The sequence below is a fragment of the Anopheles marshallii genome, chromosome 3 (genome assembly GCF_943734725.1).
Source record: "Anopheles marshallii chromosome 3, idAnoMarsDA_429_01, whole genome shotgun sequence".
NCBI lineage: Eukaryota > Metazoa > Arthropoda > Insecta > Diptera > Culicidae > Anopheles > Anopheles marshallii.
The window spans coordinates 16,645,806-16,670,329 of NC_071327.1; the positions used below are offsets into that span (position 1 = coordinate 16,645,806).

The 24,524-nt window shown below is 46.5% G+C and overlaps 1 protein-coding gene across 1 annotated transcript; it reads right to left on the minus strand.

Moving 5' to 3' along the window:
• Positions 1-763: 763 nt before the first annotated feature.
• On the minus strand, positions 764-23,721 carry LOC128716336 (protein bowel). Its single transcript, XM_053811256.1, has 2 exons — positions 22,907-23,721; positions 764-2,243 (listed from the first exon to the last, which is right to left on the minus strand). The coding sequence occupies exons 1-2, from the start codon at positions 23,719-23,721 to the stop codon at positions 764-766; spliced, it is 2,295 nt and encodes a 764-aa protein (XP_053667231.1).
• Positions 23,722-24,524: the final 803 nt, after the last annotated feature.

Genomic DNA, 24,524 nt, shown 5'->3' on the forward strand with positions numbered 1-24,524 from the left:
TGTGTGTGTGACAGCGAGCGTTAAATGCATACTAAAACGAACTGGTGTATACCGACCATAAACAGGCCAGTAACTGAAATCTACACTACCCTCAGCTGGAGGGTATAAGGAGCCGATACCGAGCAGAGCAGAGACTGAACGGTCTTGGAACCGGATCAGATTTCTACTTCTGGCTGCATACTTACAATGTAATATATCACTAACAACTGCCATTTTGGCTCGACATCGGGCACGCAATAAAGCCCCGGAACGGAACTACCGGCACCCGGATGTGAGCGGATCACTACCGAATCAGATTTTCTTACCTAATCCTCGGAACTGGGTTCTTAAGCGCGAGCCTCTCCTGTACACAAACTATCGAATTACTGTATCGTGGAAGAGCTACCCTAATGCTACTTATTCGAAATGCTTATATCTTACTGGAAGTAAAACACGAACATACCACCGCGTCGCTGCACCTACCTACGCACTATATACTGCAGATCATCATGTAAAGGCACTGTTGGGATAACCTCTCTAGCTTAGCCTAGCGTAACGTAACCTACCAGCACTTAGTTAGGGAAGAGTTGCCTTAACGTTCTACTGCTCTTGCAAGCACATTGCAAGCCTGGGAAGGAAAAACAAAAACCGGCCCCGACACTTGGTGTCGAAGCCGGTGTATCTATTCTAACAGAGATGCATACTTGTACCACGCGTCTTCGGAAGGCAGATATTGGATCCATTTTGTACTGTTTGTCACCGGCAACTCTACGACTGCAGGGCACTAGCGACGCATGATGTCCTCTATGCTGAATCCCGTCTTGCGTGGCGGTTGCTGTGGTGCTGGTACCCCCTGAGGTGCGCTGCTCGTTGCAGACGTAGAAGCAGTGGTTGCGGCGGAACCTTTCGATGTACTGGAGGATGTCACTTGAGATGGCACCACAACAGGATGATGGAGGTGTGGTGAGGCTGCTGAACTGCTACTAGCCCCGCTGCCAGCTACTGAGCTGGTTGAAGTGGCTGTTGGCGGTAACACGACGGGTAGGTTGGACAGGTTCGCCAAATTGATCGGTACTGCCATCGTGCTGGGTAGTGCTGGAGGAGGTGGTGGCGGTGGAAGTGCCAGACCCGGCGGAAGATGAGGTGAAAGAAGTACCGGTGAGGCAGACGGCACAGAGGGAGATATCAGTGGTATCGGTTCATGGTGTGGTGAATCCGGTGGTCCAGAGTGTACATCCTCCACCAGATGGCTCTTGTGATGTCCACGTCCATTGGGGGCCATATGCAGACCGCGGCTCATTATAGGATGAGGTTCTCCGTCGGGACCCATCGCTCGTTTGCGCAGTGGAATGTGGCTGAGGAAACTGCCGCCATTGTCCAGAAGCCCTCCACTGGCACCACTTGTGATGGTGGCTGACGCACGTCCGATCAGTCCCATCTTGTGGTGGAGATCACGTCTCACGTGCAGCATCGGAACGAAGACATCTGGTGCGTGCGTGGACGGGTGTGGCAATGTGAGCAGTCCACTATCACGCGAATCTTCACCGTGTACCGAGGGATGCATCGAGCTGGAATGGTGCGAAGATTGGGAAGACATCGACGAGCGACTACCGTGATCGTACTGTGGACGCATCGTGTACGGGCTCTTCGAACCCATCGGCCGTTCATGGTGACACTGTACAACCGGTGTAGGGTCGGGTTCGTGGCCCGCCACACTGATCAGATCGTCTTCCTCCTCGTCCTCATCGTCCTCTTCATCGTCGTCGTGCGCGGCTCGACGTGCGTTCCGTTCCGGTTGCCGTTCGTCTTCCTCCCGCTCGTCATCGTCCAGCTCGGCTGACACGGGCATATCGAGCGGTGGCGATACCGAACGATGCCGTCCCGCCGGTGAGTGTACGGGTGAGTCCACCTCCAGTACCGATTCGTCTTCGTCGCCGCTCAGCTGATGGCCGTCATCGTCCACCCCGACATCGAGCGCTTCCGACGGGACGTCCCCGACGGTGTGCGTCAGTGCATGGCGCCGTAGGTCACAGTTCCGGCGGAAGACTTTCCCGCACGAGTTGCACTCGTACGGCTTGTGATCCGTGTGGGTGAGTAGGTGTGTTTTCAGGTTGGAGCGCTGATTGAAGCTCCGATTGCACACCGGACACTTGTGGGGCGATTCCTCCATGTGCAGGATCTTGTGTACGGCAAGTGTTCGCGACTGGCAGAAACCCTTGCCACATTCGGTGCATTTGAATGGCTTTTCCTTCGAGTGGATGTATCTGGAATGAAGGGATCGAGAAGGGACAAAACATCAGTATCGGTGCGGGTCATGTTACGCAGGGGAAGAATTTGAGTGACCTCGAGACATTGGACTATTTTTGGAAAGTGTCAAACACCTGGGAATGTTTTTTTTGTGGGCAGTGACAGACCGTAATTTCTTGTGCCATTGAAACATGATACGTCTGATTCATCCGCAAAAAAACTGATTAAAAACGACTGAAATAAGCAAAAGATTTTCAAATAGTTACGCAGGGTTTGAATGGCAGCCTTATATTGATTGAAACCCTCCATGAAACAAGTGTCTAGTGAAGACATTTTTCTTCCAAATTTTCCACATTACTCCTTTTATACCAACAGATTTGACTTCCTCGGCCAAAAAATACAACAGAATCCAATTGTATTCTGTTGTTTATTATTGCCAACAAAGGCTTGATGATGGTACAGCCTTTTTCTAAGAACGAATTGATGCCTCGTATCATCACAAACTCATCATCCGGCCCAAAAATTACTTCCAGCAACAAAATGTTGCTTAGAGTGTCGATCTTGGAAGGAAGATACCCGTGGAACGCTACCACAAAGTACAGAACCTTGTCGATGAAATGTATACGAATGTTACACCAGCGGGCATATCGAATGATTCGATTGTGCCGAGCTGCCATCGCCAGAACATTTTCGGTCCCGGTTACCCATTCCAACTGCTGGTTCATTTGCTTCGAGCACTTCGTATGCCACGGAGGCATACATCATAGACCTTCCGGATACCGAGCCGGATCGAAAGTAGCCTACTTTATCTGGTCGGTTTTCCCCTGTAGTCAATACAGCGAAGCAAGAAGATCTCGGAACCTCACCACGGCGCTCATATCACCGGCAGCCATTCAACAAACCCGTCCCGCAAGATGGCGGTTGGTGAGATTTTTTCTTTTCTATTCTTTCGGTGTGTGTTTTGCGTGCTACTGCGGTTGTTGCTTGCACTAAATGGTATCGAAACACGATACCACACTCCCTGCAGCGGGGGAAAATCAGACGAAGTTTGGTGGGCACCGGTTTACCGGCAACGAACATGCAGTCGACTGTGAAAGTGGAAGAAGTCTTTCGCTGGAGGTTTTCCATGAAGCGAAATGGAAAAACAATCACCAGCTAAGGCGGGGAAAACGAGCTTTTTTCCCCCCTGCCCGTGAAGCTCCGTCGTTTTACTTGCTACAACTAGAAAGATGTCGACAGGGGGCGCAAGGAGTGAGCAACCAATTCGAAAGGATTGATTCCGCGCCCCCCACGCATACGCAAAGCGGGGATCGGGATCGGGAAGGTAAATGATGGCAAAAAGATTGCGTGATACGGTTGACTGGTTTACCAAACGGGGGGATGACGTTCATGATACGATGGTACGGCGGTTGCCTTGACTTCGAAGGAAATCGTACACTGTTTGAAGTGCTTGTACACGGCTCCCATCGGAAGGTACTTGCTGACTGGAACCAGCGTGGAGTTCGATCTGATAGTGAAAGAGGAAGCACTGGTGGATTGTGGATGGCGTCAACCATCGATATTGAATTAATGAATAGCAAATATTGATGCTCGCGGTGTTACTGGCGCGTGGCCTGCGCATCGAGACGAAATGCAGCACTGTAAACACGTCAACATTGTTGCAGTTGTCAAAAGGGAGAATCTGCCCTGCGGCAGCGAAGTGGTGTGATGTGAAACTGGTGGTGAAAAATCACTTTGTAGTAACCCAACCATTCCGCGCGAAACCAAGCACACCATGATGAATGTTGACAGTGGTAAGGGAGTGGTGATTTAGCTACCCGCAAGACAGCTTTAAGCGTCAGTGGATGCATAAAGCACTTCCGCCATCGTGCCGGTGGCTGCTGTTGCAGGAACTATCACACCGAACCGTGGCCGTGGCATAATTTATTGGGTAATTTACGACAGAAGCACAAACCCATTGCGGTCCAGTTTCCCAGCGTCCGGCCGCTCCCGGGGCCACTTTTCGGCACTTTTACACTCAGTTCTGGGCATTTTTACTGTGTGTATGTGTGTGTGAAAAACGACAAAATGGACGTTCCCAGACTGTCTCATTAGCGGAAACTACAGTGGCGAAGATCTCGCCGTTCACTGTTCCTGTTCGCTGCGGGCATGAGGTGGATGATTTAGGAATTATGATAATAACACACCATAATCAACGTCATCTTCGAGTGCGGAAAAGGGATTCGCCATGAATCCCACTGCTACTCTGCAGCTTCAGATGCCGGAAGGTCATAAAGCAGGCGTCAAGCAGGCCGAGCGAAACTGCAACGGCTCGGTAATCCATTTCATGTGAAATGGGTTTCGTGCGACCGAGTTCCCGTTGGACGTTCGGTTAGAACATTACTCAGTAGCTTAATTAGCGGTAGCAATCCTTGACTGCTCACGCGGGTGATGGATGAGTTGCCGGGACCACCGGCAAAGGGCCGTTGCATCGCGTTAGTGTCGCGTAAGTGTTTCTGGGGAAGAGATTTAAGCACATCCATGTTTGCAGCCGTACAAAGCAAACAAATTCCCATTCCCTGCGTGTACAACAGAGTTTGTGTCAGTCCCCAAGGCACACGCTTCACTAGACCGTTCGGGGACGGGGTGCAAAAGGACCACCACGATTCAGGCAAATTTTTCGGGCCTTTGTTAGTTATGGCTCGCTGTTTCCAGAACTTCAGGATGAAACTTTAACTTCGCATAAAACCCGGACAAACGACCGAAAGTGGTCAGCCAGAGGGAGATCGGGAGAGCTTTATGTTGGATAAAGGTCAGTTTTAACAATACCCACGGGATGGTTTTCGGGTGGGAATATCGTTTCAGTTGAAAGCGTCCTAAAATGTGTGCTCTACGCCCCGAAAGGATTGCCTACATGCAGGCGGTTAGGATCAAAACGTACCATCACACTACGGTAATGTGGTTTCGCCTGTCGGTTGGTCCGTGTTTTATGCACCTTTTGCGGGCGAGTATGTAACAATGGTGACTTAAACTGCCATTTCATCGTGGGCAACGAGGCGCAAAATTAAACACACAAATTGTGCTGGATGATAGTGTAATTTTGGTGTGCTGTTTCGAGAGGTGGGTTTTCTGCGTGTATAATTTTTATTCTATTTAAATTAGCAATAAAATTATACGTACTCAATTTACCCGATGGTGTTGGGAGGCACCAGGTTGTAAAATCATTCCCTACCTCGAAAACCGGTAGCCGAAATGATTTTGTGGATTGGTCCAATTTTCCGCGTACGGGCTCTTAATTATTTGTGCGAACCGGAAACTGTCCAAGGCTGTCCAGAATGTGATCGACTAATGGGATTGGAATTATTCATAATTTTCAAATGGAAACAGTGTGGTACTTAATTGATGACAGATTATGGGTTTTCTGCATCAATTCGATGCAGTGCGGGCAATGTCCAATGGGCAAAAAAAGGATTAATTGCTGATATACTCTCCTTACGAGATTAGACCTGTTGAAGCGGGGGGCATAAAAAACGAAATTCTATCAAACATGGCTGTTCCTCATTAATGCATCAGCTCGGTGCGAAATAATTTATTTGCTCATCCATTTCAATCGCGCTGTCCAAACCGCACCCAAAATCGGGGTCCATGTTTGGCTTCTGGTTGACCGATCATCGAACTCAACCGTGTTGCAATGTGTGCACCTTCCCGTGCACATAAAACAAGCGTTCGAGCAGCAGTTGGCTGCGTGTTTCCGGGAGCTGTTTTTTTCGTTAGCAGGGATGTGTGTATTCGAAAAATTGCCACATGAAAGAACAGCTTCAGTGTTGTTGCAAGTGACAACGATGTGTCCTTTTCCGGATACGTAGGACACACGAGCTGCACTCCATTTTGGACCGGTTTGGATTAACAGCTCGATGGAGGTGGGACTAAGACTGGATTTCATTAATAAATTTTAATCTGCTGAGCCCTGCTGAAATTTGCCGCTTAAATACACAGAGTAAATGAATTTATATTTAATGTAATCCCCGATCACGATCATCTGACGAATACATTTTGAAAACTAAGAGTTTTTTTTAAATAATCATTAAAAGTTATTGATAGCTTGCTTCGAGTGACTACTGCATTTGACGTCACATGATAAGTATCTCTGGAAGCTGTAGTTGTAATTGAACACCTCCACTTCCGACGGCAGTAGAAACCGATTTGTCAAACAAGCCTGTATCTACCACGATTACTCAACCCGTACTCAACGGAACAGTGCAGACGTACGCCCGTTTAATTTGCGATGCCATCCATTGCAACAAAGTATCAAGCTGGAACCGCCGTGCGCAATCAGCCGTAATGCTACTGGAAAACGGGGGGATATTCAATAAGAAGCTCAATCCGGGTATATTAGCATCATCCACTCATATTCAACTCGAGCAAAGCGGTACATTGTAAGCTTCCACCGTGCAATCGATGCTCTACGGGGTGGAAAAATATTAATCGCATCAACCGATAGGTTCGCCCCACCGTACCTTACCCCACGCTTTCAGCGGGACAACTTCTGTCCTTTAAACCGAACGGCACCGCATCCGGAATAGTTGTTGGCGAGGAAGAGGAAGCGAGTGGGACACAAAAAAGCATCACACAGACACGACCAGTATCAGGATTAATTGCTTTTTTACTCTGAGCAATTCAAACGGAAGGCTGATAACATCGCACAGAGAACTGTTGATCAAAACCTAGCTGGCGCGAGCCGATGAAAGCGGAGTGCAAAGCAAAGTGCCAGGAAGAGGCAAAACGTTCTAGCGATGGAAACCAGTCCAAGGGTTGCAAAAGCGCTGGGTGCCAAACACATCCCGCTGGTGAAGAAACTGGTTTCGTTCGTGTGTTATCTTTATCGACCATCGGCAACGGCGAAGATGAGTCCCGGGATTCGGGGCAGATGAGCTTTACGGCACCGTCTTGGAAGAAACGTGGCACAACGACCGGATGGGCGGGATTGATATTCATGAGCGGTGGAGAACGCACAGAAGAAGGCATCGATTGATAAGGAAAGTTTATCGAGCTGTGCGATGTTTTAAATGAATTTCCTGCGGAACCGGTGAGGCCGTAAGGTGAGCAATTAGCAATACAAATAACGCATTTAAACAATTAGATGTTTTGGAAAGGGTGTTGTTCTTTTGAACTTTTGCCATGTTTGTAGGAAATTTGCTTTCTTTAATTAATCCAACACATCTTAAAGGTCGTATTATTGGTTTTCCATTGCACATGAGCTTATCTAAATATTAACGAGCTTTCGTGATTCACTGTTTCAAATTTTAACTTCAACATCACATAAAAGCCGAGCTCTTTCACCAGCAATATTCTGACCAACTTTGAAAAGCTTACGGCCTCAACACTGCTGGGATGATTGAAATTTATCAAAATTCCACCGAAACAGTACCGGTTATCATCGAACATTGCGATCGATACGCCCTGTAAGCTGATTAAAAACGTCTCACAATGAGCTGATGGAATATTCGTTTTAAAAAAAAACGAAACGAAACGGAAATCCTCGAACATAAAATTACTGCGAAAGTGTCGGCACTTTAGTCGCTTTTACACTTCATGACCGGGAATACGGGAGAAAAAAAAAACTAAAATAAAACAAAATCCTAACGGCTCTCGGTGAGCGGCTTAGGGTACAATTTTCCACTCCCGATTTTGCAACCAATGGCGCAAAGAAAGAAAGAAAAAACAAGTGAAAGGATTATATTTTATGTTCTACTCGTAAATTGAAATTTCAGATGAGCAACAGCAACAAAAATGCTTCCGAACCTCACGGGCACGGAATCAGTTGCCCGAGCGGGGAGTGATTTTTGCGTGTACGGAAGTGTGAAATACTTTTCAAAAAGCCCCATTCCGAAACTTTGTTGCTAACGGTATGGCCATAAAGGAATCGTTCGTTGTTGGGCGGTGAGTGCGTCATTCCGTCGTAGCCTTATGCGGCAGCTGGATCCGGGCTCCCATGCCTGGGTGGTAAGTGAGTAGCTTTTCGTGTCTTTAGGAAAAAACAACAACACAGACAGAACAAAAAAAAACCGGCCAAGAAACTGGCCGAGCTTTTGACAGTGCGTCATTGATTGTGTGTTTGCAATTGAAATCATCCGCAAACAGTTCATCGCCACAAACGATTTCTCCGACAGAGAGTCTTCCTCGGGAAGGACATACAAACGCACACAGCGTGAAGGAACAATGAGTGAAACGTAATGGTTTGGGAATTGAATATTAATTGATTTTTCATATCCTTCTTCTAGGTGGGGTTTTTTGAGGTCTGAACAAACGATGCGACAACAGGTAAGACGAGTGGTCAATATTGGCCTATGCTAAACACTTCAACTTAATCTCGTGCTTTCCCTGCAAACGATGCACCCCATCGATGCACTTGCTCCGTCTCAAGAAGCCGGGCTGGAGTATCGGGGGATGGCTTTTGTTTAGTTGTTGTCCATACCGCCGTTCGGTATGCAGTCAGGTACTGACATTGTTTTTTTTTTTTTGCCTTTTAAACGAAATCTCTTGTAAGCGTCCATCGTCACACGGCACGGGCTCTATCTATCTGTGTCACGAAAGGGAATTATTTAATACACTCGACGCGAAGCACCCTTATAAGCCACCGAGCTTCGTTCGTTCTGCTGCGTCCCAGGTCTTGATGGATGGCGCAGTGCCTGAAGTGACAGACTCTGGCGGACGTACTCGCAACCACACGGCCATGTTTACTTTAACGATGACAACGAAAACGAAGCCGGGTCCGGTTGAAGATTAAAGCGTCAAGACCGCCAAGTTCAAATATTGCGCTGCGTCGCGAGTACGTCTAGAGACCTCATCTTCGAGGTGGTCTGCCGCCCGTCTTGATGGTGGACCTCCGCGTGGACAGTTACGTTCGAGGAACTAGACAAACACAGCAATCGTAATCGATGCCCTGTACTTCTGCTGATGTTTGGCGTGTGAAGATCACGAGACGGATGATACCTGCTGTATCCGAAACTGGGGATCCATGCGAATAATGTCCCATTCTGAAGATCCGTGCGAGATCTTCGTGTCAATGCTAGCGTATTAAAGCATTTAGGAAAAAAAAGGTGTGCTTTCCGAAACCCCCAAGATGACAACATCAGATAGCGAGACATGAGGCTTGAAGCAAAGAAACGAAAGGGTCATCGATAGCGATGGACCATCGAGCCAATTGATCAAGTTGCGTCACCGATTGGTCAAGCTAAGGGGGGAAGCTCCATTAATCTGCCATCTGCCAATCTGGAGCTGGCTCCTAATAGCGGCCCAAAAAAAAAAACAAAATAAATAATCGAATCGTTTAAGCAGCAGCCAGCGGAATCCTTTTTTTTCTCTCAGGAAAATGAGTCCCCTTGTTGTTCGCAAAAAAAAAGCAGACGATGGAAACGAAAACCACCCAAGCCTCATTTGCACACCATTCGATACGCCGCCGTTTCGAACGCGGGCCAATATCAGCCCGACATCTTTCGCGGCTGGTAATTAGCATAATTAAGCGATACGAGACCGCTGGCAGGCTATATTTTATATCAAACTTTTAGTTTTTGCCATCTTCGCTGCCTTTCAAAACCCGGCGAGGGTTGTGAGTTCGCCTTACTACGGTCCGTTTCTTTTAAGACGGTTAGAGGTGCCGGAGGGAGTTGCGTGTTTTTTTCAACATCGTATTTTTTTTAGCCGCCTCCAATGGCTTGGTAATGGTTCGGATCGCATCGTCTAAGTGCATTGATTGACCGCGAATTCCGTTCGAATGCATAAACACTCACACATGCCTTAATGAAGTTAAATAAATGGCTTCTTTTTGTTTGCAAAACTTCTATTTTATTGCCCCGTGCCGTCATGCTGTGTTGATCGGTACTTCGCACACTCATGTCACCATCATTTGCACCCAGAAGCGTCAAGGTTAATATGTATTTGCTGCTACAGAGCAAAACATTTTTACACAACCCTTTGGTTTGTGTTGTAAAATGTGCGACCAAAGATGATGAGCTTTCTAGGAAATTGATTCCGTACCGCCAGCTTATAAAAAGGGGATTTCTTCAATTATGACAGAGATGTAGAATTTCGTGTATGTGTCGTAAAAGGCGGCATCGTGCGGGATGTTTTGCAATCACGAAACAAACTGCAATGATTTACGAACGTGCGATTCGCCCGTTCGTTTGTGGTGCGCTTTAGGAATCGAGCGGTGTTTGATGTATAATCATCTAGGATCAATCCGTTTAGGGCAAATCCAGTCTCAAGGGCAGTCTGACATTCAGGTGTCGAAGCAGCAAAAAAAAAAACACAAATCCTTCCCAAAACCACATAAATTGAGAGCATCCTTCTCGGGGGCTTGGACGCTAAACGTGTTCTCAAACATACGGGTTCGAGAATGCAGGGTTTTTATTTCAAATTCATCTAAAATTATGTCTACAGTGCCTGGGGACGCCGTGTGTCACACACACACGCGACGAAACCCGCACGCAGGATACGGAAGAATGGAAAGGAGAACAGGATTACGGTGAGTTATAAAAGATGCACTTCTTCTCCAAGCTGGCAGAGGTTTCTTCACTGTCCGTTGGCCGGTTTTTGGTTTGATTGCATTTTGTGGTTTCGTTAGAAATCGTTACGACGTTCCGTCGAAGGTGAAGCCCCTTTTAGCGAGGAGAGTCCGTGGTAGGGAAGTGTTTTCGATGTCACGAACGTGGGCTTAGACGGGATCAAAATTTTGATGGAGTTTTTTTTTCCCATCGGGCAAAATATTTTATTGCAGTTAAAGAATGAACGATAAACTTTATCGACGTTAAGTTGAAGTGGCGCTGATGTGACCCTTTTTTTCGCTCCTCTGTTTTGCGTTCCAGGTAACTTGAGAATAAATTTTACTGCTGATTGGTTTCGCAAAGAAAAAAGATGATGCGATTTGAGATGTATATAACAGGTAGTAAGCTATAGAAGGATAGACAAAGCACCATAACCAGCCGGTTAAGTATGAGCCGGTCTTCTCCCGAATCTTCCAACAATTACTCACAATCAGAGCTGTAACGTAAAGTGTGAACTGTTGAGAATTGGTAATTGATTTCTAATGAGTTTGCTGTGTTACTGTTGTCTAGCGTACCACCTAGCAGAGGAATGTCCCTAGGGCAACACACATGAACACAAGCACGATTTTTTTGCAGCTAATGGTCCAAACAACCGGTTGGCCAGTCATGTTTCGGCACTGATTCTATGGCCGATTTTTTGACCTCGATCGATCTCCACTCGGAAGACAAATGGAGCCGGCCGTCCGGCCGCAACTACCCACAGCGACCGAACGAGAGCACAATGAGTTCGGGGCTCAAGTGAAACAGCTCCACATGCGGAGCTTCACGTTGCAAATGGTGGAGCCATCGTAATTACCAGGTTCATACTACGAACCGCACCGAGACATTGGCGTGGTCCAATTTTCTTCCCTTCCCAAAGCCGAGCTGAGGGAGGGTTTTTGTGCCGTCGAGCCGAAACATTGGCTGAAGCTGGTCGAACAGGGAGGTGGGTTGATTTGGGAAATTAATCACCATCACCAGAAGAACGGGGAACAAAAATCTCAGAATCGCTCATGGACGCACCTTTCGAGGATGATGTTGCTTCGGTGTATTTGCAACTTTTTATTTCGTTCCCTGCGAGACAAATTTTTCGAGTGAATTTGGTGAGGAGAGACGGTGAAAATAACTGAATATGGCAGAGAAGAATGGCAGAAATGGAGGACTCTTACAAGGCACATTTAATCATTAGGTGCATGAAATTACTCATTACTATACACTATCGGTGGCGACGCATTTCAGAATTGAAGAAATATATTTTTTGCTTTGGAGAGTATTGAAGTTTTTCTTGCCGTTTGGGAAAGTGGGGAGGTAATTATCGGTTTGTTGCAATTTCTGCTCCACTACGGTATCACCTCACAACGCTCCGGGTGTAGTCACCGGCCGTTCCGGTGTGCATAATTATCCTCTCCTCAGGATGTGAGTGTTTGTGTGGTTGCATGGACGATTGATGATCGGTCGGTGCGGTGTAGTGCGATTGATGTGCAATGCAAGAGATGATGAACGACCACAGCCCAAACATCGTGAGGAAGGCGTCGTCCAACGGGGCCTGTTGCACACCCGCAGGCATTATGCAATTTTTCGATACTCCACGCTCCGCGCATCAAAGCGTGGTTTTTTTATGTCAGATTTGTGTTCTTCAGGTTTTGTGGTCCCATTCCTCTATTATCATGAAACTCCGATCGATACGACAACAGTGATCAACATTCATCAAACCGCAGCTCGGTTTTTATGTGAGCTTCTCCGCAGTTAATATCGCTTCCATGTGCATGAGGTCAGGCTCAGACAATCAGACATTCTATTAATGGGACATAATTTCAAGCGCGACTCGAAACGACACACGGCAACCGCAAAATCAAGCACCAACGGTTGTGTGCGCAAGATGGAATCAACGAACGACACTATAAATAACTGCAGGATGTATTCTTAGAGAGGGCTTTCTGAGGCAGCTTGAGAAGCTGCGAGTCAAATTTTGCGAGTGCTCAGCAGAGAGCTTGTTCCACTTAATGGACCGTAATGATATGACATGGTAAGTGAGAGTAGCGAACTCATGTCGCGCTATCATTTTTGCAACGGAATCGGGACCCTGCTCCGATATCAATTAGCGCATCACTTACAGACGACGGTCCACTTTGGGCGCTATCAACCTTCACGATCACGTACCTCGCTATCATTTATTAGGCGCGGTGGAGGTCGTTCTCCACGTTGGGTTCCATTTGGTCCCATCCATCTGTCACTGTCACCATACTTCGGAGCGTCTCCGTTCTGAAGTTGGCCAGCGAGAAGCTTTTGATAAATGATTACACCCGAAACTCATTTCATTTCGCTTGCACAATGGGTTCGATCGTTGCGCTTCAATCGTGCACCGCTGGAATGAAGCATTCTGTCTCGTAGGATCTCATTTTATTTTTTTGCCCCTTTCTCCGATGAAGCATTTGCGTTTCTCACCTACCCGCTGGCTTGGCTTAATCAACCCAAGGTAATCGGGCGGAATGAGCCCGTACACGGTAGCAGCTGTCCGGCACCACAATGTTGCGAAGCGTCAAGAAATGGTAGCACCGGCGCAAGGTGACGTCCAGTTTGCACGACTTCTGACACAGCGTGGGCTAGCCGCCGCGTGTAATGATGGACGGGATTGGATGCATTAATCAATGACACGATCATGCGACTTTCGTCGAGCGGCATCATGCGCTAATGGACGCGCTGGTAGCCACGCTATCTTGCGAGAGGCTTCCTTTTTATCCTTCGTCCAGTTGAATGCACTGTGACATTCGGTGCGTTTCGATTGGTAGTCCGGAGCAAAAAGGAAATCAATCGGCAGGGCAGCAGTCATTACGCAAAGTATCTGCCCGAAGTGATTCCGATAATTATAATTCTCCGTGCCGCGCGTATGGTAGCTAATGGAGCAGGGGAGATTTATAGCTGCACATTGGCGACATAATGATAAGATTGCATTCCTCTGAGCACGATTATTATGAGTGGTGGTGTCATGCAAACCGAATGACAGGAACTGGGTAAAGGTGCTAGAGCGTAAGGTAAGAGAGCATACAACGGCTACGTGTAAAAAGAAAAACGCGAACAAAATAATTATCATCATCGATCGACCGCAAATGATTCGCCACCATAAATCAAAAGGGCTGCCCTTATTTTTTTTTATCTCGCTTGTGAAACTTTGTGTTGCCAGGTCTTTTTTCTGCATGCCATTTTCTTCCTTCCTTAATGCAATCGATTGTTCGCTTTTTTCCTTATTTGAATCATGTTGAAAAGCAACCAGCTCTTACTTTGTATGTTCGGTCAGAATGCATTCTGTGGTGGAGAATACATACAAGCCCACGGTTTATTTAGCTGAAGTTTGTGTAAGAGATGAAAAGGTAACCACAAGAGCTATTCTTATGACGAGAAACCTTGAAAAATGCCATTCGTCTTGTGTATTGTAGTGTGAAGGTGAAATTGTACCTTTGAAGATGTACCTTTACGCAATTTAGTAGTTCAGTTCTCGACCCAACAGTTTAAACTAGTTAAACATAACCGTCATTCAAGGGGCTGCGCATTGAGTTGTTTTAGTGTTACTAGTAGTTATGATATTACTATCATCTGTACTCATACTATGTTATACAACTGTATAAAATAATTTGAGTATGGAGATCAATTTAACGGACCGCAACCATTGTCCACACGACATGGACTTAATCTTCAAACAAAAATTCATCTTCCATTCATATAACCAAGGCCTCAATCCCTTTTAGGGTATTCCAAACCCTCCATTCTGAAAGGCGGCAAGGTCTTGGCTGCCATTTCCAAACGAAACGGAACGCATTAAACGAACGGCATCACACACCACCTGACACGGCGGCGCGCTAGTATAATGAGCAAAAAAGACAAACGAAACGCTTCATCTTCGCAGCGACGCAGTGTCTCTTCGCGAGCCACTTTCAGGCTCTAGACCGGTTGTAGAATTCATTCAAGAATGTCACTAAAAACGTACCGCCGGCCATTACCGATTCTCACTGCTGTCGTTCGAAAGGAGAACCGGACAGGAAACGAATCCATCCATCCCATTCGAGCACTTTACGTTTCCTGCTTTTGTCACGGCAAACCAGGACGAGGGCGGTGGAATGTGTTAAATATAGCAACATAACACTAATTAATGTTATTTCTCTTTAATGTTGCCCCATACCGCTCGGCGAGGATCGAGATTAAGCAACACAAACAAGCTGAAGTGAAACAAACGAGCGTTGGTTTTTTTTCCTTTGGAGAGACCTTTGCGCCCTCTTGCGTTCACCAACCGAACTAAAGCTGTCAAAAGTTTGGCCGCCGGGCACTAAAGTGTACGGTTGATGAAAGATGGAGCTGACATATATGGGACACTTATTCTGAAACTTCCCGAGTTTTTGGGGTGATTATTTTATCGCCATTTTGAAAATCAGCGTGTTGGTGTATTTCCTCTTTTCTTTATTTTGGCGATTCCCATGGTGCATGGTGAAGCACATTCCTACGCTCCTGCGGCAGGATGGTGATGGCGATGAATAAATTATTCAAATCGAACCTATTCATCCGTCCAAGGCTTCATCCAGCATCTACTTGTGGTCCACGCACGCCGTCTTCGGCACGCCGATCGGTCGACCGTTGCCAAGGGCTGTGTAATGTGGAGAAAGAAAATGGGGAAAAAAGCAACTGTTCCCTGTAAAGTTCGGACTTCGCCCAAGTGCCTCGCAAGGAGAAGAAAAGGCAGCCGCGTTTCGGAATGAGAAGCTATTAAAAATTCGTTTCTTGCCAGCGCTCTCCTTTCACCGAGCCCTCCAGCACGGTGCTATGCAAATCAAATGAGCTTGGAAACGCCATTCGCCTATCGGGGCACCAGTACGTTTTCGGTTTGGAGTCTTTCGTATAGTGGCCCATCTTCACACGGAGAGCTCTCGAGTAGAGGAAAAAAGTAGTAACAGAGCGGAGTAAGGCAAAATAAAACGAAAGAAAAAAATAAACGTCTCGTAGATGCCGATCGATCTCGAGCTCGTGGTAGCTCTCGTAACTTTGTCATGGGACCCCCACATTGAACAAACCTGTACCACTTGAACGGTTGTGGTCCTATTCCTCCCAGTGTCGGTTGAAGACGAGTCGCTTATCGACAAGCACCGAACTGCGGACCGTTTATGTTATTGTTTTCTAATGATCTATTGAATTTTAATGGGTAAAAACTGTCGGTCCCGCTCGTGAGTTCACGGTTGGCATGGAGTTGATTTTTTTTTCCTGTCCTAACCCGCTTCCTCCATCCTGCTGCTTTCACACATTGAATGCAGGGCCCCAATATTACCAAGTGTTGAAAGTGACGCGTTTAGGAAAACAATAAAAAAGAGGAGCAAAAAAGAACTAGACCAGTCACTGGGGTTTCGTTCGCGCTCGCAGAAAATTGCCGGCTGTGGGAAAGCAGCTTGGACCACATTTGGACACTCAAGCGTCAAGCGGACAAAATATCCGCTGGGATACATCCCGTATCTCGTGCGTTGCAAAACAAGTCCGTCACCATGCGAACCAATCTTGGGCGCCGGCAGATCGTGTACAGGCCAATTGTAACCAGAACTTCAAACCCTGCATGTAATGGCGGTGGCGTTCTAGTGCAAAGTGTTACACACTTGGAAAGAGACTTTTAAAAACAGCTCTCAGCTCTTCATTGCGCGCCAGCTCGAAATGGTGGAATAAAATTTGCATCCGTAAGAGCCCGATTAGGCTCGGCGGTGTGAGGAAGATGGCCGGCAAGGAGCTGAGCAACCCCTCCGTACCCGTGGAATGGAATGTGTGCGAGCTTCAAGGATCGTGAATTGTATTTTCCCATCCAGTGGACTGAAATTCCCGAAGAACGCGACGTGCCGCGTACACATCCTTTTTTACCTCGTTTCCTTCCCACACGGATGCAGGTACTGCGGGTGAGCGAGTGTGTGCTTGTGTAGTAAGTAAACAACCATCGAAAGAAGCGTAAAGTAGGAACAAATAAACCTGCACTCAGGGACTCCATTAGCTGAGCAGGCGGTTGTTATGCACGTGATGGCGATACGTCGGGTGGGATTGGAGCTTTTTCGAAAATGGAATGTACTTTCCACAATTCTTACCTGGGAAAAACACGGAAAAGAAACAAAAAACCGTGCAGGAAAACCAGGCGCGGCATTAGACCAACCGGGTTGCGCTGCTTGTAAATCTTTCCCGTTGGTAGATTTATATTACTTTAACTGATTAAAGCTTCCCCGTGATCTACGACACGATCCAACCGTTCGTCCAATACGGAGGATGTTCGAGTGGAGACGAAAAAACGAAAATCGCATCCCAAATCTCGTTCCACGTCGAGTAATCTGATATCTTGGAGAACAGGAATTCACACCATCGCACTCGAAACCGCAAAGTTGGTGTGTGTTGTGCCTTGTGCCAAAAATGGAACGAGTCCATTAGCAAAACGTTACACAACGCTTCAACCATCACTCACGCAGAACCCGACGAGAAATTCGGCAGAACATCTCGGGCAGGAGGAACCTTGGGATATTATTTTTCGCCAGATAAAAGGAAACCTTTAAATTGCGGAACCAGGAACTTTGGACCTGTGGATGCTGTGGAGTGAAAACAAAATCACAAGGCGTGAGGGAGTAACAGGCACTCTTATCGGCATCGAAAATCAATAAGCGGTACGAGTGGGACGTGCAGAGCACAAGTCGGCCGGTTGCAGATGCATTGCGGTTTCCTTTCACCTCACCCAAAGACGACTTTATCTTCGTCATCCGGCAAACTTCCAATCGAATCGGAGGCACCGGAACACCGCCAGCACGTAGCGCATGTCGGTTCTTGCAGGGCCTTCGGTGAAGGTTGATACTGATTCTGAAGATGATGTCCATGATGCTCCTTGGGCAAAAGTTCCATTTTTCATCCGTGCAGTTTCGCACCGGAGCAACTTGCTGGATTTGTTGTCGGTGAGACCTTGGGGCACAAACCACTCGTGCTGGTGTATAATTATAAAAGAATTCAATGTAATTATTTTGCCACACAAACGAAACACGTTCTACGTGAGGCGTTTCCGTGTGTGCGTTCGGCTTCTTGCGGGGATCGTTTCATTCGTGAGCAGCTTCAGCAACTCGGTACGTGAGTCGTTTACGTTAGTGTGGACAACCGTTTCAGATCCGAACGAAAGGCACCCGATCGACTCCCCGCGTCCCGGTCTGGTAATTTTCTCTGGATCTGAGTCGGGAAGTTTTTCCATTCTGCACAAAAACTGGGGAACTTTTTTCTTCAACTTTTCCGTACCGGGAGTCTCCATCCTAACCTAGTAGCCATTGTGTGCATAGAAACCACACCACCCCGAAACCGTTCACAAATCAAGGAAATTGGTAGGAAATCGGTTCCCGGGGTTTCCCGAACACACAAAGCTAAGAACACAAACTGCAGCAAACAATCAGCAAAGTGCAGCACTAGCTGGAATCAAATTGCAAAAGTTCGAGGGCTGTGCTTTTTTGTGCTATTCGCAGTGTCCGAGAGAAGCCACAACCCGCAACCCGGTATTTTTAGGACGGCCGTGTGGGTGCGTGCAGTGGGACTGGAAGAAGAAAAGTTATGCATGCCCTTTTTGCAACGCAAATCCCTTACATCCCAACTGGCTGGAATCAACAGATTACGGCGAGCCAATTTTCTATGCCCAAAGTTCGATTACAATTTAGAAACTAGTCGTCACACTCGCACACTATTACCCAAAGAAAATATCTGTCCCGGACAGACGGCTCCGAATGGCTGGAAAAAAAATTAATCAACCGTTAAAAACAATTGGACCTATCGGTAGAGCTCCAGCCTTTTTCCTATTGCACATTGGCTAGGGAAGAGTTTTCACCTTCCAGGAAAATGCTGCACGTTAATATGTAAGCTTGTTCCAAAACTGGTAGCTGAGCTTGCTCCATTCTGTCAGGCACACATGTTAACTCTCTTTGTTGAACTTTAAACACATGGAGAGTTGCGAAAGGGTGTACCATAATACTTCCAGGAATGCGTAAAGAGCCAATATCCGTTCTGTCCTACAGCGATCACTCCTTCCAGCCTGTGCTAGCTTTCAACGGAGCAAAACAGTTTACCTTTACGTACTCAAATTAATGTTTGCCATGAGATGTTTTACATTGCTGCCTGCAACTTGTACTCTTTGGACGGTGGTTTTGTAAGTTCCTTCGTGGCTGGTGGTGCTGTGTTCGAAGGCAGCATAGCCAAGATAAAGTTTTCGCTGCTCCTGTGTCCGGAAAAACAAGCATTTTCGAAGAAAGTTTGCTGTTTGCAGTGAAAACTGACACGAGCTTGTGGTGCCCCGGTTGGTCAAGAATATCCTTTGAGACGTCTTGTAAGATGTAGTTTTTATTTGCTGGTTCATAGTTTGCACCAGTTACGTGTTGTTATTGTTGATTGAATATCGAATTGAGTGGAAAATGTTGTACAGCAATATTGAGTGGAAATGTAGAAAAAGCAAGTTTTAGAACATTCACTGAGAAGAACAGCCATCTGGGGGCTGATGAATATTTAATTGAACATGAGGTGTTTTGCTCTCTTGAGCATAATTTGATTATGCATTCATATAAAAAAAAACATAAGCTGGAAAATTTTGCAACAAGGGAGTATCATGCATCACATTTTGCACGAAAAGCTGTATAATTCATGTACGAATAAGTTGCACCATCCAAAAATAACGCCTGAAAGTTGCATAAATTAAGTTTATTAGAGGCAAAATAATTAAAGTTTCAATTCATAGCGACACATTTCATTTAAAAAATGTGAAAGCAAAAGAAAATATCGTGCCACTTTGAAAGCTTAATTGAATGCAATATTTCTCTTTTAATTAACGGAACTTAATACTTCACCCCACAACAAAATAAAAAACAGGATACGAGGTCAATTAAAGGACTACATTACGGTTAGTTTTATTTATGGTGATTAATTGTAGAGGAAGGGAAAGAAAAACTGTCCTTTGATAGAAATATTTTTGTACGTTCTCACTTTTTTTTTTTTGTTCCGACAGATATCTTGCATCGGGAAAGGAAGTGTTTTGCAGTGAAAAAAAAAACTCTCCTGAAGACCGAAAACACACCGAACAAGCGAGAGGTGCGATTTTCGATTCCGTGCACTTTGTTGTGTTCCTTCCTTCCTTTGGGCGGTAAATGCTTGATAAATTAACTCCGATAAGAGGTACTCCATGTTGGGCGCACAGGAAGAATGGCCTTTAGTAGCACTGTTCCCCAACATGCGGCAAAGTGCATTTGAGGCAGCGTGTCTGTTTTTTTTTGTTGCTTTACTGCTCGTCTGTCTCTCTTGGTTTAATTTCAACGAAACACAAACGCATCCTGCACCGGACGTGGTGCGCGTTTGGTTTGGTTCTTCTTTATTTTTATTTTTTTTGCCTTACCCCCGGGGGCGACTGCCCATTTGCATATTAATGAGCGGCAGGATGTGATCCTGCACCCAGCACAGAGCGATTTCGAGCCGGGTTGGGATATCCCGTTGCAAAACTCAATTAAAGCCACTGACTGCCAGGATGAAAGTTGAAAATGATGAAAATGGCTGAACCGCATGCAATGTTTTACCTTTTTTGTTGCTTCATTTACTCTTTCTCTCTCACACGCTTATCCAGTCAATTTTCAAACATATTTCCGAAAGGCGTCCAACTACGGTAGAGATGCAACAGACGATCAGGTGCAAGTTGGGGGGTTTTTTTGTGCTATTTTGGTACAATTTTTTTGGGTGACCATTAATTGGCAACACTTAATGAAATGTTGACGTGCAGCTACGAAGTAAATGGGTTCGATAATGAGAGAACGTTTCAATTTCGGGCGGCTGCTATGCTTTGTCACACGCTGCAGATGCTTATATTTGCAGAAGTATTCAACGGAGGAGCTTTAGATAAAGCTATTGAATCGAAGTGTGAATTAAATTAGGATTACGGAACAAGAAGATAAATTTAATCACCCTTCTAAAACTAAATTCGAAAAACTCCTTTTCCCTGGGGGATTCCTTTTTATTTCGTAAAATTATCTAGTATAGAACGGTTTTACTACCACCTTCAGTTTCAGCAAACCGGAACCATTTCATCGGCAACGGAAATGAAGCGAAATGATTGCAAAATCGATCGTTACACCGTTGAACACTTACAATCGCTCAACGGAAGCCATGGACAATCGGGCCAGGGACCATCATTTTCTTTTCATCCCCTACATTTGCCTGGCAAGCCACACCGGACAGGGCCAGAACGTGAGAAGAAAAGCGCATCCAATCGTCAGCAATCGAAATTGGAATAATAAAAGAAGCAAGGAGCAACACAAAAAAACAGAGCAATGTGCAATGAAAACAAATGCAACCATAACCACCTGTTGTTACGCTAATTTCTCGTTCCACCTTGGGACAGCGACGGGTTGGACTGCATCAACGTCCAACCGGAAGATAAGGATCGAGACGTGATCGGTGATGGGTTTCGTTCGATTTCTTCCCGATCCCTTTGGGTTGGAGGCGAAAAAATAAAACTGCCAGGCTGCTTCAGCAAGGAAGACCGCGCACCAAACCGTGCTCCACAATTTATTCCCTCGTTTCGGTGCACGTTTTGATCAATTTAGTTAGTTTTCTTTTAGTGTGTGCGATTGTCTGCGCTTGCAATGGTTGCCTTTGTTGTTGGTTTTTGCTTTTGCATAAATGCTTCGTCGTTAATTACGGAAGCGCGTCGGAGCATTTTTTTTCCATTCTTAGGTTCTTCGCCGTTCGTTTAATTTCAACAATTGCAACCGTTTCGCTTGCGTTGTTTGCTTCCGTTCTTCCGGTGGTTACGCTGCACTTCACGCAAGAATGAAGGAGATATTTTTTAAATGCTATCATTGCTGCGAGAATCATTGTTCTTTTTTTTCTGGTGAGGGGTTTTTTCTACGTGTATTTTAATAGGTTATTTACATTTGCAGCTGATAGTGCACATGAGCTTGCAATGTAATTAGGCAAATATGTATGGGCTTGAGATGAATTCGTTTTCCGGCTCCAATTCCGAAATATAATTAATTTGCGATAGTTCAACTTGCAGATTTGCAGCGTAGAATTTTTAAATGCTGAATATCTTAAAATCTCCACTAACAAGCAACGTTTTGATAATGACTAGAATTAATCAAATTATAATGAAAATGGATGCAATCTGCTACTTCTTACCGGCCGTAGCTGCTCATTTTAAATTATCCTAATTTATAAGCGACAAGACGCTTATTATTAACAGCGCTACCCAGACACGTAGAACCAAACCTTCCTCACATGTCCAACCGCATAAATCTTGCACTGTTCGTGACCGTTTCAGCACAAACACGCTACCTCTAACATGATGTTTCCGTGTTCAACGGCCTAACCGCAAGCGGTAAGCCGCTCGGCACGCAATCGGGGCGCACAATTAAAGTCACCGCTTCCACTTCTGCACCACGCTTCAAACCGATCCGATCGAACAACCGCAACCGAACCGCCTCTTTCACTCAATTGGCTGCCATTTGTCTTGCGCGAAACAAACAACAAAAAACAAAAAATAGTTAAAACAACGCAGACCCACCCGCACGAACGTCAACCTCGCGAGGATGAGTTACACGGAACGCAAATCACAGTGACATTTACACGAGCACACGCAATCGTCTGTCATCCGCTCGAGCTCCAACTCCAGGAATTGCGGCCAGAAACAATTATAAGCAATCGATCTAGCACGCAATCTGAGGTACGTCCTGCGTCGGTTTTGCGAAAGCGAACGGCTCGTGAGAAAGCTTCACTGTTAGACGGGCAATTAAAAGAACACTTTAAAATGGGCAAGAATACATTAACGCATTAAACCACAAGTAAAGCTACTCACGAACCCACAATGCTTCGGGGTTTTGTTCCCGGAATGGGCAAATAAATCATCATAAATTGTTTCATTCCGCAAAAAGCTTGTTCCTTGCCCGAGGACATGCAAAAGATAATGATCGGAGTGCAAAACAGATGCTTTTACAATCGATTGAATGCCGCAAAGTATCATAAGATTGGTTGGTTTTAATTTTTGGGAAGTAAAATTGATACGTTGGTGGAATTCTGGAAGGGATATTGAAGGCCATTCAGCTAAAGAAGAAGCTTACCTGTGATCGCGTAGATGATCCTGTCTTCGAAAAGCTTTCAAACAGATGTCACACGAGTAGGGCCGCTCGTCCGTGTGTGTCCGCTCGTGGATAAGCAGGTTGTACGATTTGGTGAACTGGCGGTTGCAGAACTTGCAGATGAACTGTTTCTTCGGTCGCGACGCACGTCCGGGCGCTCGCAACAGCCTTCGATCGAGCCCGGCATGCATGCCGGGTGGAACACCCGGTGGATATAGCCCAACACCCGCCGGTGGAAACGTGAACGTACCGGCCGACGTAGGTGAAGGTCCGGGTCCGCCCAGGAAGGCACCGGGCGGTGGATAAATACCCGAAGGAGACTGTACCGGTGGTCCACCCCGGGGTAGAAGCATAGCCGCCGCGGCCGCTTCTCTGAGCGCGAGTTCCTTCCGCTTGTCGGCCATCATAGCCATCAGTTCGTAGCTGGAACCACGCTTCGGCACGCCCTCCTTCGAAAGGCCATCGGGCGGACCGTCCAAAACGCCCGGATAAAGGCTGGGCCTTAGCGCTCGCGAGGGCAGCACTGGCACAAAGGCGGAACTTTCACGACCATGATGCTGGGGCGGTGGTCCACCCCCGGACGCCATCATGTGATGCTGGAACGCTAGCTGACTTTCATACCCGCTGGAAGAGGAGGATGGCGTCCGCGCACTGCCACTGCCGGAACCACCGGAAGATCCTCGGATGGTGGGTGAAGTTGGTGGTCCACCATTTCCCGCCAGAAATTGATCAATTCGCGACGATCGGGAAAGTGTCGCGAGACCGCGGTCGTCCAATGTTGGTCCTTCGGTGGGCATTGTGGCGTGTCTGGAAGGGGCAAAAATAAAAATAGAATTATAAGTTAAAACTCAAGCTCAACATACAAATTGCATAAGCGTCCCAAAATGAAAATTCCCTAACCAGTGTAGACGAGCTGAAAGAAGAGTGATATGCGCGCGCGAGGAACGTTTGGAACACCCGCACCGATGTGAGAGCAAGATATCGTTTGCCTGCCAACGAATACAAGTCGTCGGGCGTGGTACGATCGCGAGCCTACCAATGATTTATGGAACCTCAGTGCTGTTGGTGGGTTTGTTTCGTTTTGCTTGCACGGGTCACGAGAAATGGGGTGTTTCGTTTGCATTTTTCGTCAGCACCCTGCACAGCCGGTCTTCTCCCTCGGTGCACTCTGTTGCCTTGAGGGGTGCTGAGCAAATATTGGCCTTCGTTCATTCACTCGTTCTGCTCCATTCTTCGGGCCGATCGTTCTTGCCCACCGTACACGGCAAGATTGTTGCTTTTTCCGCATTGCCTCCGCGATCGCTTGGTGCGTGTCCGACCAAAACAAAGCAGGAAAAAAAGCTGCTTGAATATATTTTGGCCAAACATAAACATTTCCTCCCGCACGGACCGGATTCGTCCTTACCGGAGCGCTAGAACAGTTGATAAGCTCGGCAAAAGAAAGAGAGTAAGTAAACAATTGACGCAAGAGCGCAAATAAAGCGAAAAGAGGAAAAAAAACCTTCCTCATATATACACACACACGCACAACAGCTCTAACCCGAAAGCATAGGCACTAGGCCCGGAATGCTGTGGAATGCTTTTGGTGTGATGTTTTCGT

Coding starts and splice junctions, on each gene's coding strand:
- LOC128716336 (XM_053811256.1), bottom strand. CDS start 23,721: ATGCCCACCGAAGGACCAACATTGGACGACCGCGGTCTCGCGACACTT. Junction 2,244..22,906: donor GATCATCTACGCGATCACAG/GTAAGCTTCTTC, acceptor CCTTCATTCCAG/ATACATCCACTCGAAGGAAA.